The 18,938-nt window shown below is 37.6% G+C and overlaps 2 protein-coding genes across 2 annotated transcripts; both read left to right on the forward strand.

The window, feature by feature from the left end:
* The first annotated feature begins 368 nt into the window (after window positions 1-368).
* Window positions 369-2,736, forward strand: LOC146881626 (uncharacterized). The gene is made up of 2 exons (XM_085669263.1): window positions 369-1,118; window positions 2,725-2,736. Exons 1-2 carry the CDS (start codon window positions 369-371, stop codon window positions 2,734-2,736), a joined length of 762 nt encoding a protein of 253 aa, XP_085525389.1.
* A 3,760-nt stretch (window positions 2,737-6,496) lies between these two features.
* On the forward strand, window positions 6,497-18,560 carry LOC146881627 (uncharacterized). Its single transcript, XM_085669264.1, has 4 exons — window positions 6,497-7,805; window positions 7,860-8,691; window positions 13,759-14,164; window positions 18,233-18,560. The coding sequence occupies exons 1-4, from the start codon at window positions 6,519-6,521 to the stop codon at window positions 18,558-18,560; spliced, it is 2,853 nt and encodes a 950-aa protein (XP_085525390.1). The 5' UTR covers window positions 6,497-6,518.
* Window positions 18,561-18,938: the final 378 nt, after the last annotated feature.

An 18,938-nucleotide genomic window follows, 5' to 3' on the forward strand; every position in this document is an offset into this window, starting at 1 on the left:
TTGGTATCAGAGCTTGCTTTGATAGTTATTCAAAATTTTCGAAAATGGTTGGATAAAATCAAACCTTTGCCGAGGGCGCATCTATCAACAGACCTCCTCTATTTACTGGTGAAAATTATCCTTTATGGAAAGTTAGGATGCAAATTTTTCTGGAATCTGTTGATAGGGGTATTTGGGATGCTGTTTTAAATGGTCCATTTGTTCCTGTTAATATTGTAAATGATGTGCAGGAACCAAAGCCATTCTCGCAATGGACAGCAGACGAAAATAGAAGAGCCCAATATGATGTAAAAGCTAGAAATATAATTTCATCTGCCTTAACCCTAGATGAGTTTTACAGGATCTCAGTATGCACCAGTGCACAAGAAATGTGGGAAATATTGCGTGTAACCCATGAAGGAACAGACGATGTAAAAAGAGCACGCAAGAACTCCTTGATCCAAGAATACGAAATGTTTCGGATGCAACAAGGAGAAACTATATACGATGTGCAGAAACGATTCACACATATCGTCAATCATCTCAAAGGTTTAGGTAAAACTTTTGACACTAATGAATTAAATATAATAGTTCTTAAATCCTTGAACAGGACTTGGCAGCCAAAGGTGACAGCCATCACGGAGTCACAAAACCTTGCTACAATGACGATGGCAGCTCTGTTTGGAAAGTTGAGAGAACATGAGCTTGAATTGGGCAGATTAAATGATGAAGAAGATATTGGAAGAAAGAAGAACATAGCTTTTAAAACCGAAGTGGTTAAAGGCAAAAGACAAAAGGAAGAAGAAGATTCAGATGATGATGAAAATCTTAGTCTCATGATTAAGAAGTTTACAAAATTCATGAAGGCCAAAGGTAAAAATCAATTCAAGAGCAACAAGAAGGATAATCAAGGATCATCCTCAAATTTCAAATGCTATGGATGTGGAGAATCTGGACACGTCAAAGCTGACTGCCCAAATTCAAAGAAAAGTGAAGAAAAGAAGGGTAGAAAATTCTTCAAAAAGAAAGCATATATAGCTTGGGAAGACAATGCCTCAAGTTCATCAAATTCTAGCGATTCTGAAATTGAAGAAGCAAATCTATGTCTGATGGCCAATCATGATGATTCAGATAGTGAGGTAAATTCTACTTGCCACGAAAATGATTATGATGATTTGTATGACGCCTTTCAACAATTGCTTATTAAATCTAGTAAATTGGATACTGCTCATAAAAAGTTAAAATCTGATTTTAAAGATTTGCAAAGTAAATTTGAAAAATCTCTTGAAGAAGAAGAATTTTTGAAAAATAAAATTTCAAATTTAGAAAATAAAGAAACTGTTGAATGTGCTTCATGCAAAAGTTACATGTTTGATATATGTATTTTGGAAAAACATCTCGCAGATGCTTTAGAAAATAAAAATTGTGAAAAGTTTAAAATCAAGAAAAATCCAAATAAGACAAAGCATGCTCATAATCATAGTTTTAAAAATAAAACTAAAAGAACTCGTAGAGTTTGGGTAGAAAAAGGAACATATCATTCTATAAATACATATGCATGTACTACTACATGTTTTTATTGCATGAAAAAGGGTTATACTTCAAACAAATGCAATATCAAACATCTTGGTGTTCCTAATAAGAAATATATTTGGGTTCCTGTTCATAAGTAGATATTTTTTCTAACCCCAAGGACCCAAACAAGTTGTTGGGGACCTAAATGAATTGTTTCCTTATTTTGCAGATGACTTCTAAATCCAGAAGATCAATGTGGTATCTTGACAGTGGTTGTTCAAGACACATGACTGGAGATAAAAAGAAGTTTAAGAACTTTAAAAAGAAGGAACAAGGATTTGTCACATATGGGGATAACAACAAAGGAAAAATACTTGGAACGGGTGATGTAGGTGGAGGAAATACTTTGGAGATCAAGGATGTACTGTATGTGGAAGGACTAAAACACAATCTTCTCAGTATAAGCCAATTATTTGATAAAGGACTCAGAGTAATATTTGAGAGTGACTACTGCACTATTCATCAAAAGGACTCCAAAGAAGTAGCATTAAAAGGTATGAGACACAATAATATTTACTTAATTGATCTTGATACTGCATCATCTAGTGATATAACTTGTTTGGTTGTTAAAGAAGAAAATCCTTGGTTATGGCATAAACGAGCTGCTCATATTAACATGCAACAATTAAACAAACTAATTTCCAAAGAATTAGTAATTGGATTACCAAAAATAAAGTTTGAAAAAGATAAACAAGTAAAATCTTCATTTCATTCAAAAAATGTAATTTCTACATCAAAACCTTTAGAACTTTTGCATATGGATTTATTTGGCCCTTCAAGGACAAAAAGCTTTGGAGGAAATTATTATGCTCTTATTATTGTTGATGATTACTCACGATATACATGGACTTTCTTTCTCACACTAAAAAGTGAGGCATTCAAAGCTTTTAAAAAATTTGCAAAAGCTGTTCAAAATGAAAAAGATTTGAAAATTAAAGTTTTAAGAAGTGACCATGGTGGAGAATTTCAAAATGAATTATTTGAAAACTTTTGTGAAGAAAACGGAATTATGCATAATTTTTCTGCACCTAGAACTCCTCAACAAAATGGAGTTGTAGAAAGGAAAAATAGATCTTTAGAAGAATTAGCTCGCACCATGTTGAACGAATATGATGTGCCTAAATATTTTTAGGCTGATGCTGTGAGCACTGCTTGTTATGTATTAAATAGAATGCTCATTAGACCAATTTTAAAGGTTATCCCCTATGAATTGTTTAAAGGAAGAAAGCCTAATGTAGCACATTTAAAAATATTTGGATGCAAATGCTTTGTTCTGAATAACGGAAAAGAAAATTTGGGTAAATTTGATTCTAAAGCTGATGAAGCTATTTTCTTAGGTTATTCATTAACTAGTAAAGCCTATAGGATTTTTAATAGAAGAACCTTGAATATGGAAGAATTTGTGCATGTTGTTTTTGATGAAATTGTGGACCTTGAGGAGAACCCTCTTGAGTCAAATAAAACAAATGCAGGTGATGAAGAATATTTCAAAGAAGCCCTTGATGAGATGTATCTAAATGAAAATCCACTGACTGAACCTGAAGATCTTGCCAAAAGCTGGAAATCACCTAGAGGATTATCTCTGGAAAATGTCATTGGAGATATATCAAAGGGAGTTGTTACTAGAAATATGTCAAATTTCTGTATGACTGTTGCCTTTGTTTCACAGATAGAACCCAAAAGTGTAGACGAAGCTCTTCAAGATGATCAATGGTGCATTGCAATGCAAGAAGAGCTGAATCAATTTGAAAGGAATGAAGTTTGGGAACTCATTCCTAGGGATGATTCACACCAAGTAATAGGAACAAAATGGGTGTTCAGAAACAAGCTAGATGAGGATGGAAACATCACTAAAAACAAAGCCAGACTTGTAGCAAAGGGATACAGACAAGAAGAAGGTATAGACTATGATGAGTTCAAATTTTTGCCCTCATTTAATATTTAAATTTGGGGATTTAATTGAATTTTCTGTGCTTAAAGATTGATTTAATTAGGATTTGTGATTATTGGATTTATTGAGTAAGTTTGGTAAAAGTGGCGTAAAAATTGATTTTAGTTGCATAAAATATTATTGGATATTCTAACGTTTGTTACTGCAGCTGGAATTTATTTTTGGTTAATTAATAATGTGATTTTGAAATATTCAAAGTTACAAAATAAGTCCAAAATCAAGAAATTCTGAAAAAGAATAAATCAGGAGCTAAATGCACCCCCAGTTTTTATTTGCACACTCCTTCCTCAAGTGGACCACAAAAACCTGTTCTGCACCCCCAGTTTTCACTAAGTTGCACCCCTCCTACCACTTAAACTCCACTCAACCAGATTATGCCATGTGGCAATCCCCACCTCTTAGAATTAGCCAACCAGAACAAGCCACGTGTGATAATCCTCCACTCACCCAATTGACCACTCAGATCTTGCCACGTCATCATCACCTTCATCTCCCAAAACCCTAACCCTAATTTTCTCCTTCCCTTCCACCCTCCACGGCAGCCGCCGCCGCCAACCTCGCCGGCGACGCACCAGCCACCACCGCGAGAACCTGCAACAGATCCAACAACTCCGTCCGCGAACACCAGCAGCCATGGAGCACGGTCATCACGCACAACCATGGCGGCCACCACAACAACCATCCTTTCCGTCGCAGCATCATCTTCTCCGCAGAGAGCCACCACGAACCTGCAACCACAAATCGCGTGCTCCGTTTCCGCAGCCACCGCGAGCCACCGCGAGCACACCACCATCTTCTCCATTCTCGCGTCCAACAGCTCCGCAGCGCCACCATCATCGCGGCACCATCTTCTCACCTCTGCAACGCGCGAGACGAGCACACCACCACGACCACCACGCCGCTGCAACAGAACTGCCACACCTCCGCTCGCCGGACCACCGTGCAGTTCACCACCTGTTCTGCAGCCACCGCGAGCTCGCCGGAGCAGCCACACGTCGGAGCAGCCGCCGTCACGAGGGAGGGAGAAGAGTGTGAGAGTGAAACCCTAATTCTGGAGAGAGAATCTGCACTGCCACGTGTCAGCGTCTGATAGGACAGTCAAACTGGTCAACTGGTCAACTCTAGTCAACTAGTCAAAGTCAGCAGTCAATTCTGGTCAAATTCTGGTCAATTTGGTAAAAATGCTTAAATAAGAGGGGCAGAATTGGAAATTGGACAGAAATTAAGTTGCTAATTAATTAAATAAAAATAAAAGATTTTAGCAACTGACAGATAAAGCCCAAAGTCCAGTGGAAGCCTATATAAAGAGACTTAAGGGAGTAGAAGCGGGATACAATTCACGACTGAAATTTAGAGCTTACAGCTTAGACACTTAGAACTCTCTGGTTTTGGCAGATATCGTCTCCACCACATCTCTCATTCTTTCTTTTATTTTCTTTCCTTCATATCATCATGTATTCCATCAAAGCCATGGAGGGCTAAGCTTTTAAGGGTTGATTCCACTGTAATTTCTTAAATGGATTCTGAGGTTAGATGAATTTATATGTTTTGTTATTTTGATTATTGTTGTGGTTTTTGTTTATCTATGTCATTTGCTTCTAAATTGAATAGAAAATAATGATTTTAAATCTACATGCATGCTAATCATATGAGTTAAGAGGTTTTTAAATAAAATTGAGACTTTACTTTGATTTTGTTTAGAGACTTTCATTTGATTAAATAAGTTTTTGCCAATAATTGAGACTTTAATTTGATTAGAGGTAATTACTTTAACTAAAATTAGTCAAGACTTTACTTTGATTAATTAAGTTTTCTATTTGGTAAAGAAACAAAGGAATAGACATGATTAGGCATAGTAAAATTAATTGAGACTGTACTTTGATTGAATTTACTATGGACAATCTAACAATTCTCACTTTTAATTGAGACTGTACTTTGATTAAAAGTGAGGATGCCAACAAATGAATTGAGTCTTTACATTGATTGATTTGTAAATCAACAACAATAATTAATTTAACAATAATCTCTAGATAACCAATGAAGAATCTTATTTAGAAAAAGCAGTGGAATTGACCTATTTACTATTACTGTGTTTACAATCTTCCGTGTCATTTTCTTTGCATAACAAAACCCCCCTATTTTTATAGTTGCTAGTTTTAAATTGCATTTTTGAGAATCAAATATTTGAGATCAATTCCGTATTCGTTGTGAGACGACTCAGGGTTATCTTAACCCTAACTATTTTCTTCACTACAAACTGGCAATACTGAAGTTGCTAAAGTAGTGGTAATTTGATCGCCTAACGACAGCGATATCAAATTTGGCGTCGTTGCCGGGGAATACGGTTAGTATTTCTTTTATTTTGATTCTGTTTTTATTTATTTTATTTTATTTTATTTTAATTTATTTTATTTTATTTTTTATTTTTTATTTATTTTACACATATAAGTTTGATATAATTTGTTATTTTGTAGTATCTAGTTTTCTGTTAATATATTCCAAGCAAATTTCTATTTTTGTTTTGATTAAGAATTTCTTTTAAGAAATTTTTTAAGACTAGTTTGGAAAACTCTGTCTAGGAAAGACTTGGTATTTAAGTTGTCCACTGTGACGCACCTCTCTTTCCTGGGAGTAGACCTAACGATATCTTAACTCATTTCTTTCTTGAAATCTTTCTCCAAAACAAGAATAGGAAGAAAAAAAAACACACAGGGAAACACTTTCAGGTGGACCTGCATAGTGCATGACTCGGGCCAATCCGGGTCAATTCTATCAACTTGATTCAGAACTTGAAAGGAACTTGCGTAAATCACGTAGGAGACTTGATCTCAGGTGTTCTACTGAAGGAGCACCATCATCATCTGAACCTACCACTGAAAGTGTACCACTAGAATCACCTCTGGTGATTAACATATCTTTTGATCCATCACCTGAACCAGAAATTCAAGAAGATAGAATGGAAGAAAGAACAATAAGAGAGTTGGCTTCACCGGATGCAGCAATTACACAAAACATGTGCATCCAATATCCAGATGGAGAATGTGAGCTTAAGTCTGGGTTAATCCATCTTTTACCCAAATTCCATGGATTAGCAGGAGAAGACCCGTACCATCACTTGAAGGAATTTCATGTTGTTTGTTCATCCATGAGACCTACAACAGTGACAGAGGAACATATCAAGCTTAAGGCTTTTCCATTCTCATTGCAAGATGCCGCTAAGAATTGGTTATACTGCCTTCCGCCAGGATCCATCAATACCTGGGAGACTCTGAAAAGATTATTTCTGGAAAAGTATTTTCCAGCATCTAGAGTTGCTGCTATTCGCAAAGATATTTATGGGATAAGGCAACAAGAAAGAGAAAGTCTTCACGAGTATTGGGAAAGATTCAAAAAGTTATGTGCTTCATGTCCTCATCACCAAATAAACGAGCATCTCCTCATTCAATACTTTTATGAGGGATTGAGTATCATGGATAGACAAATGATAGATGCTGCAAGTGGAGGGTCATTGGTGGACAAAACGCCAACAAATGCAAGACAATTGATTGAAACTATGGCATCGAACCATCAACAATTTTCCACAAGGAGTAATTCTATAACTCTATTGAAGGGAACCCATGGAGTAGAAGCTTCATATGTTGCAGATCACAAGAAATTAGAAGGGAAGTTGGATGACTTAGCAGCCATGGTAAGGACCTTGACAGACTTACAGAAAAAGCCTATCCCTTCTACTTTATGTGGAATTTGTGCTTCTACTAATCATCCTACAGAGGCTTGTTCTATGTTAAAAGAGACAGGGACGTTAGACAATGAACAACCTCAGGCATATGCTGCAAACATCTATGGCAATAATAGACCACCTCGGCAGCAATACAACCATGATTTGTCCTCCAACAAGTACAACCCAGATTGGAAGGAATATCCCAGCCAGAAATGGGGAAATCAACAGCCTCAACACCAACAAGTCTATGTTCCACCTCAACAGAGGCAACAACCACAACCAACTGCAACCTCTGGTGATTCAAACATGGAGGCAATGATGAAAATGATGGCTGACATGATGAAGGGACAAATCAATGAGTTGAAACAGACGATGGAAGCAACCAATCAAAACTTGCAGAACCAGATTGGACAAATGGCAAATGAGTTAAATCAGATGAAGTCTCAACAAGGCTCAAGCAATTTGCCTGCACAAACTGTAATCAACCCGAGAAATGTAAGTGCTATTACTTTAAGATCGGGTAAGCAAATACAAGGTCTTGGGGATGCCCAAGAAGATGAAGATAAGGACAATGAAGTTGTACCTAATGATGAAAGAGGAAGATCAGATGAAGCAACACAAGCAACATCTGAGATGCCTGCACCCAGTGATAACTCCAGGTTGGTATCCCCTAATACTTCCTCTGAAAATCCTTCTCCTTATTCTCCTCCTCCTCCCTATCCAAACCGTTTGAAACCAAAAACTAAAAAGATGGAGGAGTTAGACAAAGAAATCCTGAATACCTTCAAGAAAGTGGAGATAAACATTCCTTTGTTGGATGCTGTGAGACAAATTCCTAAATACGCCAAGTTTCTCAAAGAATTATGTACACATAAAAGGCGTATTATGGACAAAGAGGTAGTGAACATGGGAAGAAACGTCTCTAGCTTAATCAAGAAGCCTGCAGTCAGAATGCCGCAAAAGTGTAAGGATCCAGGTATGTTTTCTGTTCCCTGCATTATAGGAAGTACTAAGTTTGACAATGCTATGTTAGATTTAGGAGCTTCCATTAATGTAATGCCTTTATCTATTTTTACTTCACTTCATCTTGGACCTCTTAAGTCTACTGGTGTGGTCATTCAGTTGCCCAACCGTAGCACAGTTAACCCTGCAGGTGTGCTAGAAGATGTGCTTGTCCGTGTGGACAAGTTAATTTTTCCTGCAGATTTCTATATCTTGGACATGAAGGATGATGAAGGAATGAGTTCAACCACAATCATCTTGGGAAGACCATTCATGATGACAGCACGTACCAAGATAGACGTGCATGCAGGATCCTTGACTATGGAGATAGGAGATGAGAATGTGCAGTTCAACGTGCTAGAAGCCATGAAGCACCCAATTGAAGACCATTCTTTGTTTTGCATTGATTTATTGAGTAATGTAGTGAACAATTATGCTTTTGGACTTTTGGACGCTTTATCTGGTTTTTCTTTGGATTTTTCTTTTTCGAATGTTTCGGGCTCAATTTTAGACGAAAGAGAAAATTGCAAAACAGGTGATGTTGAGGACGTGGTGTCACTATTTGATACCTCTGTGGCGTCCAAGTGTGATGCTGAGGTGGCTGAAATTACCTTAGGCAGTAAAATGTTGCCATCTGTGGAACAGCCACCCACTTTGGAGTTGAAACCTTTACCATCTCATTTGAAATATGTTTATCTTGAGAGGGATGGGAAACTCCCTGTTATTATATCTGCCTTGCTTACTAACGAGCAGGAACAAAAGCTATTGCAGGTTATCAAAGATCACAAGCGAGCAATAGGCTGGACTTTGGCAGATATTCCTGGTATTAGTCCTTCTTTCTGCATGCACAGAATACTCTTGGAGGAGGATGCTAAGCCAGTGAGGCAACCTCAGAGGAGACTGAATCCTCAGCTGATGGAGGTTGTGAAGAAAGAAGTCACCAAGTTGCTACAAGCAGGTATTATATATCCCATTTCTGACAGCACTTGGGTGAGTCCTGTACATGTGGTCCTCAAGAAATCTGGGATCACCGTGGTCAAGAATGAGAAGAACGAGTTGATTCCTACTCGTATTCAGAATAGCTGGAGGGTCTGTATTGATTATAGAAGACTAAACCAGGCCACCAGGAAGGACCACTTCCCTTTACCATTCATGGACCAGATGTTAGATCGATTGGCAGGTAAGTCTCATTACTGTTTTCTTGATGGATTCTCTGGGTATTTTCAGATTTGTATTGCCCCAGAGGATCAACATAAGACTACTTTTACTTGTCCATTCGGTACATATGCTTATAGAAAAATGCCATTTGGCCTTTGCAATGCTCTTGGAACATTTCAACGATGTATGATGAGTATTTTTACAGATTTGTTGGAGCATTGTATTGAGGTTTTTATGGATGATTTTAGTGTATATGGTTCATCTTTTGATCATTGCTTGTCTAATCTTGCTAGAGTCTTGGAGAGATGTGAAGAAACTAACCTTGTTCTAAATTTTGAAAAATGTCATTTTATGGTGGAACAAGGTATAGTTTTAGGTCACGTTGTTTCCAAGAATGGTATATCTGTAGATCCTGCTAAAATAGATATTATTTCACAATTGCCTTACCCCTCTTCTGTGAAAGAGGTTCGATCTTTTCTTGGACATGCAGGATTTTACAGGAGGTTTATCAAGGACTTCAGCAAGATAGCCAACCCTCTCTCCAACTTGTTGCAAAAGGATATAGTATTTGACTTTGGAGAGAGGTGCAAAGATGCGTTTGATACATTGAAAAAGGCGCTTACCACCACTCCTATCATCCAGCCACCTGACTGGACATTACCGTTCGAGCTGATGTGTGATGCATCAAACTTTGCAGTAGGAGCGGTGCTTGCACAAAAAGATGGGAAGCTATCACATGTGATATATTATGCTTCCAGAACGTTGGACACAGCGCAGGCTAACTACACCACGACTGAGAAGGAATTATTGGCTGTTGTGTTTGCCTTGGACAAATTCAGACCGTATATACTTGGTTCCAAGGTAATTGTTTATACTGATCATGCAGCATTAAAATTCCTTCTGAAGAAAGCAGATTCGAAACCAAGGTTGATCAGATGGATGCTACTGCTCCAAGAGTTTGACATTGAGATTCTAGACAGAAGTGGAGCACATAACTTGGTAGCCGATCATCTTAGCAGGATTGAAAATGGAGAAGATAACATTCCTATTAAGGATGACTTTCCTGATGAAGTCCTCCTAGCATTGACTGCTGTGAAAGGTATGTTTCCTGAACCTTGGTTTGCTGACATTGTTAACTATTTGGTTGTTTCTGCTATTCCTCCTTCCTTCTCCAAATATGAAAGAATCAAGCTAAAAAGTGAGGCAAAGTACTATATATGGGAAGACCCAATCTTATGGCGCATTGGTAGTGACCAAGTCATAAGGAGGTGTGTTCCAGATATCGAGATACCTCATGTGCTTGAGTTCTGTCATTCGTCTCCTTTTGGGGGACATTATGGCACACAAAGAACAGGTAGGAAGGTGTTGGATTGTGGATTATATTGGCCTACCATTTTTAAAGATGCACAGAGGGTATATGAAAATTGTGAGCAGTGCCAAAGGGCAGCCAGATCCATTACAAGAAGGGATGAAATGCCTCAACAACCCATGCTATATTGTGAGGTATTTGATATTTGGGGTATTGATTTTATGGGTCCTTTTCCTCCTTCTTTTGGGTTTTCTTATATTTTGCTTGCTGTAGACTATGTCTCCAAATGGGTGGAAGCCATAGCTACAAGGACTAATGATTCTCGAGTTGTTATGAGTTTTGTCAGGTCTAACATTTTCTGCAGATTTGGGATACCACGAGCCATCATCAGTGACCAGGGGACCCATTTCTGTAATAGGCTACTTGAGAACATGTTGAAGAAGTATGGGGTGACACATCGCATTGCTACACCATATCACCCCCAAACCAATGGACAAGCAGAGATCTCTAACAGAGAGATTAAAAAGATACTAGAGAAAGTAGTGAAGCCTAGTCGAAAGGATTGGGCCACAAGATTGGATGAAGCACTTTGGGCGCACAGGACAGCCTACAAAACACCTATAGGTATGTCACCTTTCAGGGTGGTTTTTGGGAAGGCTTGTCATCTACTTGTGGAGATTGAACATCGGGCCTATTGGGCCGTGAAAGCATGCAACTTGGATTTGGAAGAAGCAGGAAATGAGCGAAAACTTCAGTTGTAAGAACTAGAGGAGATTAGGCTTGCAGCCTATGAAAATTCAAAGTTCTACAAAGAGAAAACCAAGAAGTTCCATGACCAAAAGCTTGTGGCTAGAAAGGATTTCAAGGTAGGCCAGAAGGTGTTACTATACAAATCTAAGCTTGGTCACATGAGTGGTAAGTTGCGTTCTACTTGGGAAGGACCATACATTGTTACAGAAGTCTTCCCTTATGGAGCAGTGGAGATCAAGGAAGAATCTTCAGCAAGAACTTTTAAAGTTAATGGGCATCGTCTTCGGATATTCAATGAAAATCAAGATATGCTGAATAAGACGATGGATGGGATGAACTTGACTTCTCCCTCATACCTTCCACCTTGAGGAGGTAAGTACACTTCATACTTTTTCTTTGCATTTTATACATATTGAATACATTGAGGACAATGCATGGATAAAGTGTGGGGGTGTGGGGAGATTTCCCCCTTTTTCTGTTTCTGTTTCTATTTGTTTTGTTTTTCCTTTTCTAATTTTGTTTTCTGCTTGTTTTTATTAAAAAAAAAAAAGTTTCTGTTTTCAATAAAACATATTGACATTGGATTTTTGGATTTGATTCACTAATTGGAACGATCATAATTCTGGGAAAATAAAAGTCATGTGCTATGAATGGATTGTTTTTGTGATTTACTGATTGGGTTGATTTGAGAGTTTCTGGAATAAATCTTTTGTGAAAGAGTTTTTGACCTTGTGAGTTTTGAGCTTTATTGTAAGGATGAACTACCATGTGTCATTCCTATTTTTCTTGTGTGATTTGCTCATGTCTTGTTGGTACTCAAATGTTTAGCTTGATTCTGTTGTTTTGCATCTTAGGTGAACATGCATGATTTGATATGACTGAGGCATTTCTTGTTTTTAGCTACTTGGCCAAATAAGCTAACCATAACATTGATCCATTGGTAGCCCTTGAGCTTAAACCTCTTTTTCTTGTTCTGAGCATACTGTTAAACCTTAAAAAGAAAAAGACCATTTTTTTTCCTTACCTTAGGGAGAAAGAAGGAGCTAGTGGATTATGTGAGATTGGTTGAGGAATAAAGTGTGGGGGTGAGTATTTCCCCCACAAAGTTGTAAAAATGGCAAAAGGAAAATAATTGTTGATGACAGAGTGTTGAAATGAAAAATGATTGCTGTCTGAAAAAAAAAAGAGCAACAAAGGATAAAAGAGAAAAAAAGAAGAAGAAGAAGTAAAGATTGTTTTTGAAACTGTGCTCCATAACTCTTTCTTCCTTACTATTTCAAAAACACACAAATCCTAAAGTTTTTCCTACTTTTGCCTTGGCCTCATTATAACCTGTTAAAAGTCCTCATGATTTTTGAATGCATGTTTTCTGAAAGCTGTGAATATTAGAGTCTTGCTAAGCATTGAGAGTGTTTACTTGCATGGGTATTTTGAGTGAAAACACAAGCCAAAACACTTGAGCGAATCTTGGTGAGAAAATATATATTTAACTTGAGTGTTTCTCTTTCATATTTGATTAAACTTGTAAACTCAAAAGATTAACTCATGTGTGAAAAACAGAATTTTATCCATTTGTTTGTGCATGACAACATGATTTCTAGAAGATTGATCTGTTTCCATTGGTATTCATTTCTTTAATCCACTGAAAATATGGAATAAAAGACCTCAGAATAAAGTTTTGAAATTGTTCAATTTTGCCCAGGAGTGCAAAAGGATAAGTGTGGGTGTGTGATGAGTTCAAATTTTTGCCCTCATTTAATATTTAAATTTGGGGATTTAATTGAATTTTCTGTGCTTAAAGATTGATTTAATTAGGATTTGTGATTATTGGATTTATTGAGTAAGTTTGGTAAAAGTGGCGTAAAAATTGATTTTAGTTGCATAAAATATTATTGGATATTCTAACGTTTGTTACTGCAGCTGGAATTTATTTTTAGTTAATTAATAATGTGATTTTGAAATATTCAAAGTTACAAAATAAGTCCAAAATCAAGAATTTTGAAAAAGAATAAATCAGGAGCTAAATGCACCCCCAGTTTTTATTTGCACACTCCTTCCTCAAGTGGACCACAAAAACCTGTTCTGCACCCCCAGTTTTCACTAAGTTGCACCCCTCCTACCACTTAAACTCCACTCAACCAGATTATGCCATGTGGCAATCCCCACCTCTTAGAATTAGCCAACCAGAACAAGCCACGTGTGATAATCCTCCACTCACCCAATTGACCACTCAGATCTTGCCACGTCATCATCACCTTCATCTCCCAAAACCCTAACCCTAATTTTCTCCTTCCCTTCCACCCTCCACGGCAGCCGCCGCCGCCGCCAACCTCGCCGGCGACGCACCAGCCACCACCGCGAGAACCTGCAACAGATCCAACAACTCCGTCCGCGAACACCAGCAGCCATGGAGCACGGTCATCACGCACAACCATGGCGGCCACCACAACAACCATCCTTTCCGTCGCAGCATCATCTTCTCCGCAGAGAGCCACCACGAACCTGCAACCACAAATCGCGTGCTCCGTTTCCGCAGCCACCGTGAGCCACCGCGAGCACACCACCATCTTCTCCATTCTCGCGTCCAACAGCTCCGCAGCGCCACCATCATCGCGGCACCATCTTCTCACCTCTGCAACGCGCGAGACGAGCACACCACCACGACCACCACGCCGCTGCAACAGAACTGCCACACCTCCGCTCGCCGGACCACCGTGCAGTTCACCACCTGTTCTGCAGCCACCGCGAGCTCGCCGGAGCAGCCACACATCGGAGCAGCCGCCGTCACGAGGGAGGGAGAAGAGTGTGAGAGTGAAACCCTAATTCTGGAGAGAGAATCTGCACTGCCACGTGTCAGCGTCTGATAGGACAGTCAAACTGGTCAACTGGTCAACTCTAGTCAACTAGTCAAAGTCAGCAGTCAATTCTGGTCAAATTCTGGTCAATTTGGTAAAAATGCTTAAATAAGAGGGGCAGAATTGGAAATTGGACAGAAATTAAGTTGCTAATTAATTAAATAAAAATAAAAGATTTTAGCAACTGACAGATAAAGCCCAAAGTCCAGTGGAAGCCTATATAAAGAGACTTAAGGGAGTAGAAGCGGGATACAATTCACGACTGAAATTTAGAGCTTACAGCTTAGACACTTAGAACTCTCTGGTTTTGGCAGATACCTTCTCCACCACATCTCTCATTCTTTCTTTTATTTTCTTTCCTTCATATCATCATGTATTCCATCAAAGCCATGGAGGGCTAAGCTTTTAAGGGTTGATTCCACTGTAATTTCTTAAATGGATTCTGAGGTTAGATGAATTTATATGTTTTGTTATTTTGATTATTGTTGTGGTTTTTGTTTATCTATGTCCTTTGCTTCTAAATTGAATAGAAAATAATGATTTTAAATCTACATGCATGCTAATCATATGAGTTAAGAGGTTTTTAAATAAAATTGAGACTTTACTTTGATTTTGTTTAGAGACTTTCATTTGATTAAATAAGTTTTTGCCAATAATTGAGACTTTAATTTGATTAGAGGTAATTACTTTAACTAAAATTAGTCAAGACTTTACTTTGATTAATTAAGTTTTCTATTTGGTAAAGAAACAAAGGAATAGACATGATTAGGCATAGTAAAATTAATTGAGACTGTACTTTGATTGAATTTACTATGGACAATCTAACAATTCTCACTTTTAATTGAGACTGTACTTTGATTAAAAGTGAGGATGCCAACAAATGAATTGAGTCTTTACATTGATTGATTTGTAAATCAACAACAATAATTAATTTAACAATAATCTCTAGATAACCAATGAAGAATCTTATTTAGAAAAAGCAGTGGAATTCACCTATTTACTATTACTGTGTTTACAATCTTCCGTGTCATTTTCTTTGCATAACAAAACCCCCCCTATTTTTATAGTTGCTAGTTTTAAATTGCATTTTTGAGAATCAAATATTTGAGATCAATTCCGTATTCGTTGTGAGACGACTCAGGGTTATCTTAACCCTAACTATTTTCTTCACTACAAACTGGCAATACTGAAGTTGCTAAAGTAGTGGTAATTTGATCGCCTAACGACAGCGATATCATGAGACTTATGCTCCAGTTGCCAGGTTAGAAGCTATACGCTTACTTCTTGCCTATGCTTCTCTCATGAAATTCAAACTATATCAGATGGATGTCAAAAGTGCTTTTTTAAATGGATTTATAAAAGAAAATGTGTATGTTGAACAACCACCTGGCTTTGAAGACTATAAGTTTCCTAATCACATTTATAAATTAAAGAAAGCATTGTATGGATTAAAACAAGCACCTAGATCTTGGTATGAACGATTCAGTACATTTTTGTTAGAAAATGATTTTGAAAGAGGTAAAATTGATTTAACTCTGTTTATCAAAAGAGTAAATAAACATATTTTGCTAGTTCAGATTTATGTAGATGACATAATATTTGGGTCTACTGATAGTTCACTATGTAAAAGCTTTGCAAGCATAATGCAAGGAGAGTTTGAAATGTCAATGATGGGAGAGTTGACATTCTTTTTGGGTCTTCAAATTAAGCAAATGGAAAATGGAACTTTCATTTCTCAATCTAAGTACTGCAAAGAAGTACTTAAGAAATTTGGAATGGATACTGCTAAGGAAGCAAGTACTCCTATGGGAACCTCCTGCTACTTAGATAAAGATGAATCAGGAATAGAGGTAAATCAAACTATGTTTAGAGGCATGATAGGTTCTTTGTTGTATCTTACTGCTAGTAGGCCTGATGAAGGATTGACCCCAAGCAAGGATGAAGGCACATGCTTAAGAAGACTAAGCATGTTTAGAAAGGAAGTTCACTAATCCTTAATCCCTTTCATTTGTGTTTGTTATTTTTGATTCCCTAAGTTGACTTAGTTGAATCAACTTTAGTTGACTTGTTGACCTTTGACTAGGTTTGACTTGTTGACTATAGTTGACTTGACTTAAGCCAACATGCTAATCTATGTTTATTTGCTTTGTAGGTTAATTAGGAGTAAGAAAGCAATGCTAGGTGGCGCATGGTGATTGGGGAGCATAAATGATGTGGAGGAGAGAGTAAAGCAAAGGCATAAAGCATAAAGTAAAAGCCATGAAGCAAGTGTACCTATGTACCTTTGGTCTCCTTTGTTTTTAGCACACTTTGGCCACTTTTTGGAGACATATGAGACACATTCTTTGTCTCCTTTTGTGCTAGAACGAAATTAGCCTTGCACACACCATAGTTGGTCTTTTGTCTTTCATTTTTGTAACCTTATTTGACCTAGCTTCTAGAAGCTAGGGTTAGGTTTTTGTAGTGACATCCTTAGGTATCTTTTATTTGCTTAGAGGCCCCTAAATTCTTCTATATAAGGGGTGCTCCTAGACATGTAAAAGGGTTGAACATTTTGAAGTAAAAACACTCTTGTGTCTCAACCATTTGTGAGAGTTTCCTCCCTTGGGAGTGAATACTTTTAAGCCTTATCTTGCATAGCAAGTGGCGGCACACATCCACTCATCTTCAAGGTTGCCATGGCTTCTAGCCTAGCCTTGTAGTGGCGTGCTTCTCACATTTTTACCATTTCTTCCCTTTCCATTTTATGTTTTCTTCTTCCTTTAATTGTTCTTGGTTTTCTATGATTTATGTGCTTTCTATTGCCTTTTCATTTTGAATCAATCCATCATCTTCTTCTTTTGAGCTTTGTGAAAGGAACCTTCACATCTAGATAGCTTGCTATCTTAATGTCTAGTGGGGATTTCACTTAGCTTTCTTAATCAACTCACACCATATTCAATAATCTTGAAAAGGAACAAGATAATCCTTCATCAAGGCCTGACATTATGCAATCTGTATGTGTGTGTGCTCATTTTCAAGCCAATCCAAAAGAATCACATCTTACTGCAGTAAAAAGAATTTTAAAATACTTAAAAGGTACTGCATGTTTTGGACTATGGTATCCTTCAGGAGCGTCTCCTAATTTGATAGGCTATTCAGATGCTGATTATGGTGGTTGTAAAATAGATAGAAAAAGTACCAGTGGTACTTGTCACCTCTTAGGTAGTTCATTAGTCTCTTGGCACTCAAAGAAACAAGCTTATGTGGCTTTGTCAACTACAGAGGCTGAATACATAGCAGTTGGAAATTGTTGTGCTCAAATTCTTTGGATGAAACAACAACTAGAAGACTATAATATCTTTTTAAATCACATACCTCTGAAATGTGATAATACTAGTGCTATTAATTTAACCAAAAATCCCATAATGCACTCTAGGACAAAGCATATTGAAATAAGACATCATTTCCTAAGAGATCACATTAATAAAGGAAATTGTGAAATAGAATATGTAGATACAAAGCATCAATTAGCTGATATCTTTACAAAACCTTTAGCTAAAGATAGATTTTATGAACTAAGAAGAGACTTAGGCATATTAGAGATCTCTTAAAATGCTAAAAATTCACAATCCTTAAAAAATCCGAAAAATAGCGTAAATAATCGATTACAAGTGTCAATAATCGATTATCAGACTCTCTTCAAAAAACCCAAAACATACTGGAATAATCGATTATTTTGGGTCTTCTCTCTATAAATATTAGCCATTTTTCATCAAATCGCATGTATATGAACGTTAGAGTCTTCTCTCTATAAATATTAGCCATTTTTGTCACCAGAACACTCTTTTCTCTCCATAAACACTCAAAACCCTCTCCTTTTCTCATTCTCTCACAAAACTCTCAAAGGCTTCCCTCTCTTTTACCTAAACCATGGCTGAATCCTCTCGTAGAAAAATTCCTACACGCAGAAGGACTGCATCTCGTGCCTCTCATCCCTCAACTGCACCAAGAACAGCCTCCATTGAAGGATGGATTTCGGATGAAGAAAGACGTTCTGAATTCATCACACTATGGAAAGACAAACCCCTCATCACTCCAAAATTCTTCCAGTCTCAATGGTTTATAAATCGCCATTTCACCATTCAAAACTTTCTGACTGAACAAGGTGTGAAATTCTTCACAGAGATGCAAGGCACTTACTATCCAGATTTGGTTCGAGCTTTTTATTTCAACTACAAATTCAGAGATGGAGTTGGGTATCGACATCATTTTAGATGATGATATTTGGGAAAATGTTGCACAATTTCCCATTCATGATGGCACATCTCCCATTCTCACGGCTGGCATAGAAGGGTTCAATAGAATTTTTGCATATAGATCCTTTATGCGACGCCCAGATCAAGAAATTGGCCGTCAATTACTAGCTGGACCTCTCAAAATCGATGAGCGTCTACTTCACTATCTCATTGTTTGGATTTTATGTCCACGTGGTACAAATCACGCACAGTGCAGTGAAGCCGATCTTATGATAATATATGCCATGCTCAACCACATCCCCATCTATTGGCCAAGCATCATTCTTGACACCATGCTAAAAGCCAAACGATTGCCTCAATATCCTCTTCCGTATTCCTTGCTTATCTCTCGTATTTGTGA

This window comes from Vigna unguiculata, chromosome 11, assembly GCF_037176805.1.
Source record: "Vigna unguiculata cultivar grain cowpea cultivar isolate G323 ecotype 2 chromosome 11, ASM3717680v1, whole genome shotgun sequence".
Taxonomy (NCBI): Eukaryota; Viridiplantae; Streptophyta; class Magnoliopsida; order Fabales; family Fabaceae; genus Vigna; species Vigna unguiculata.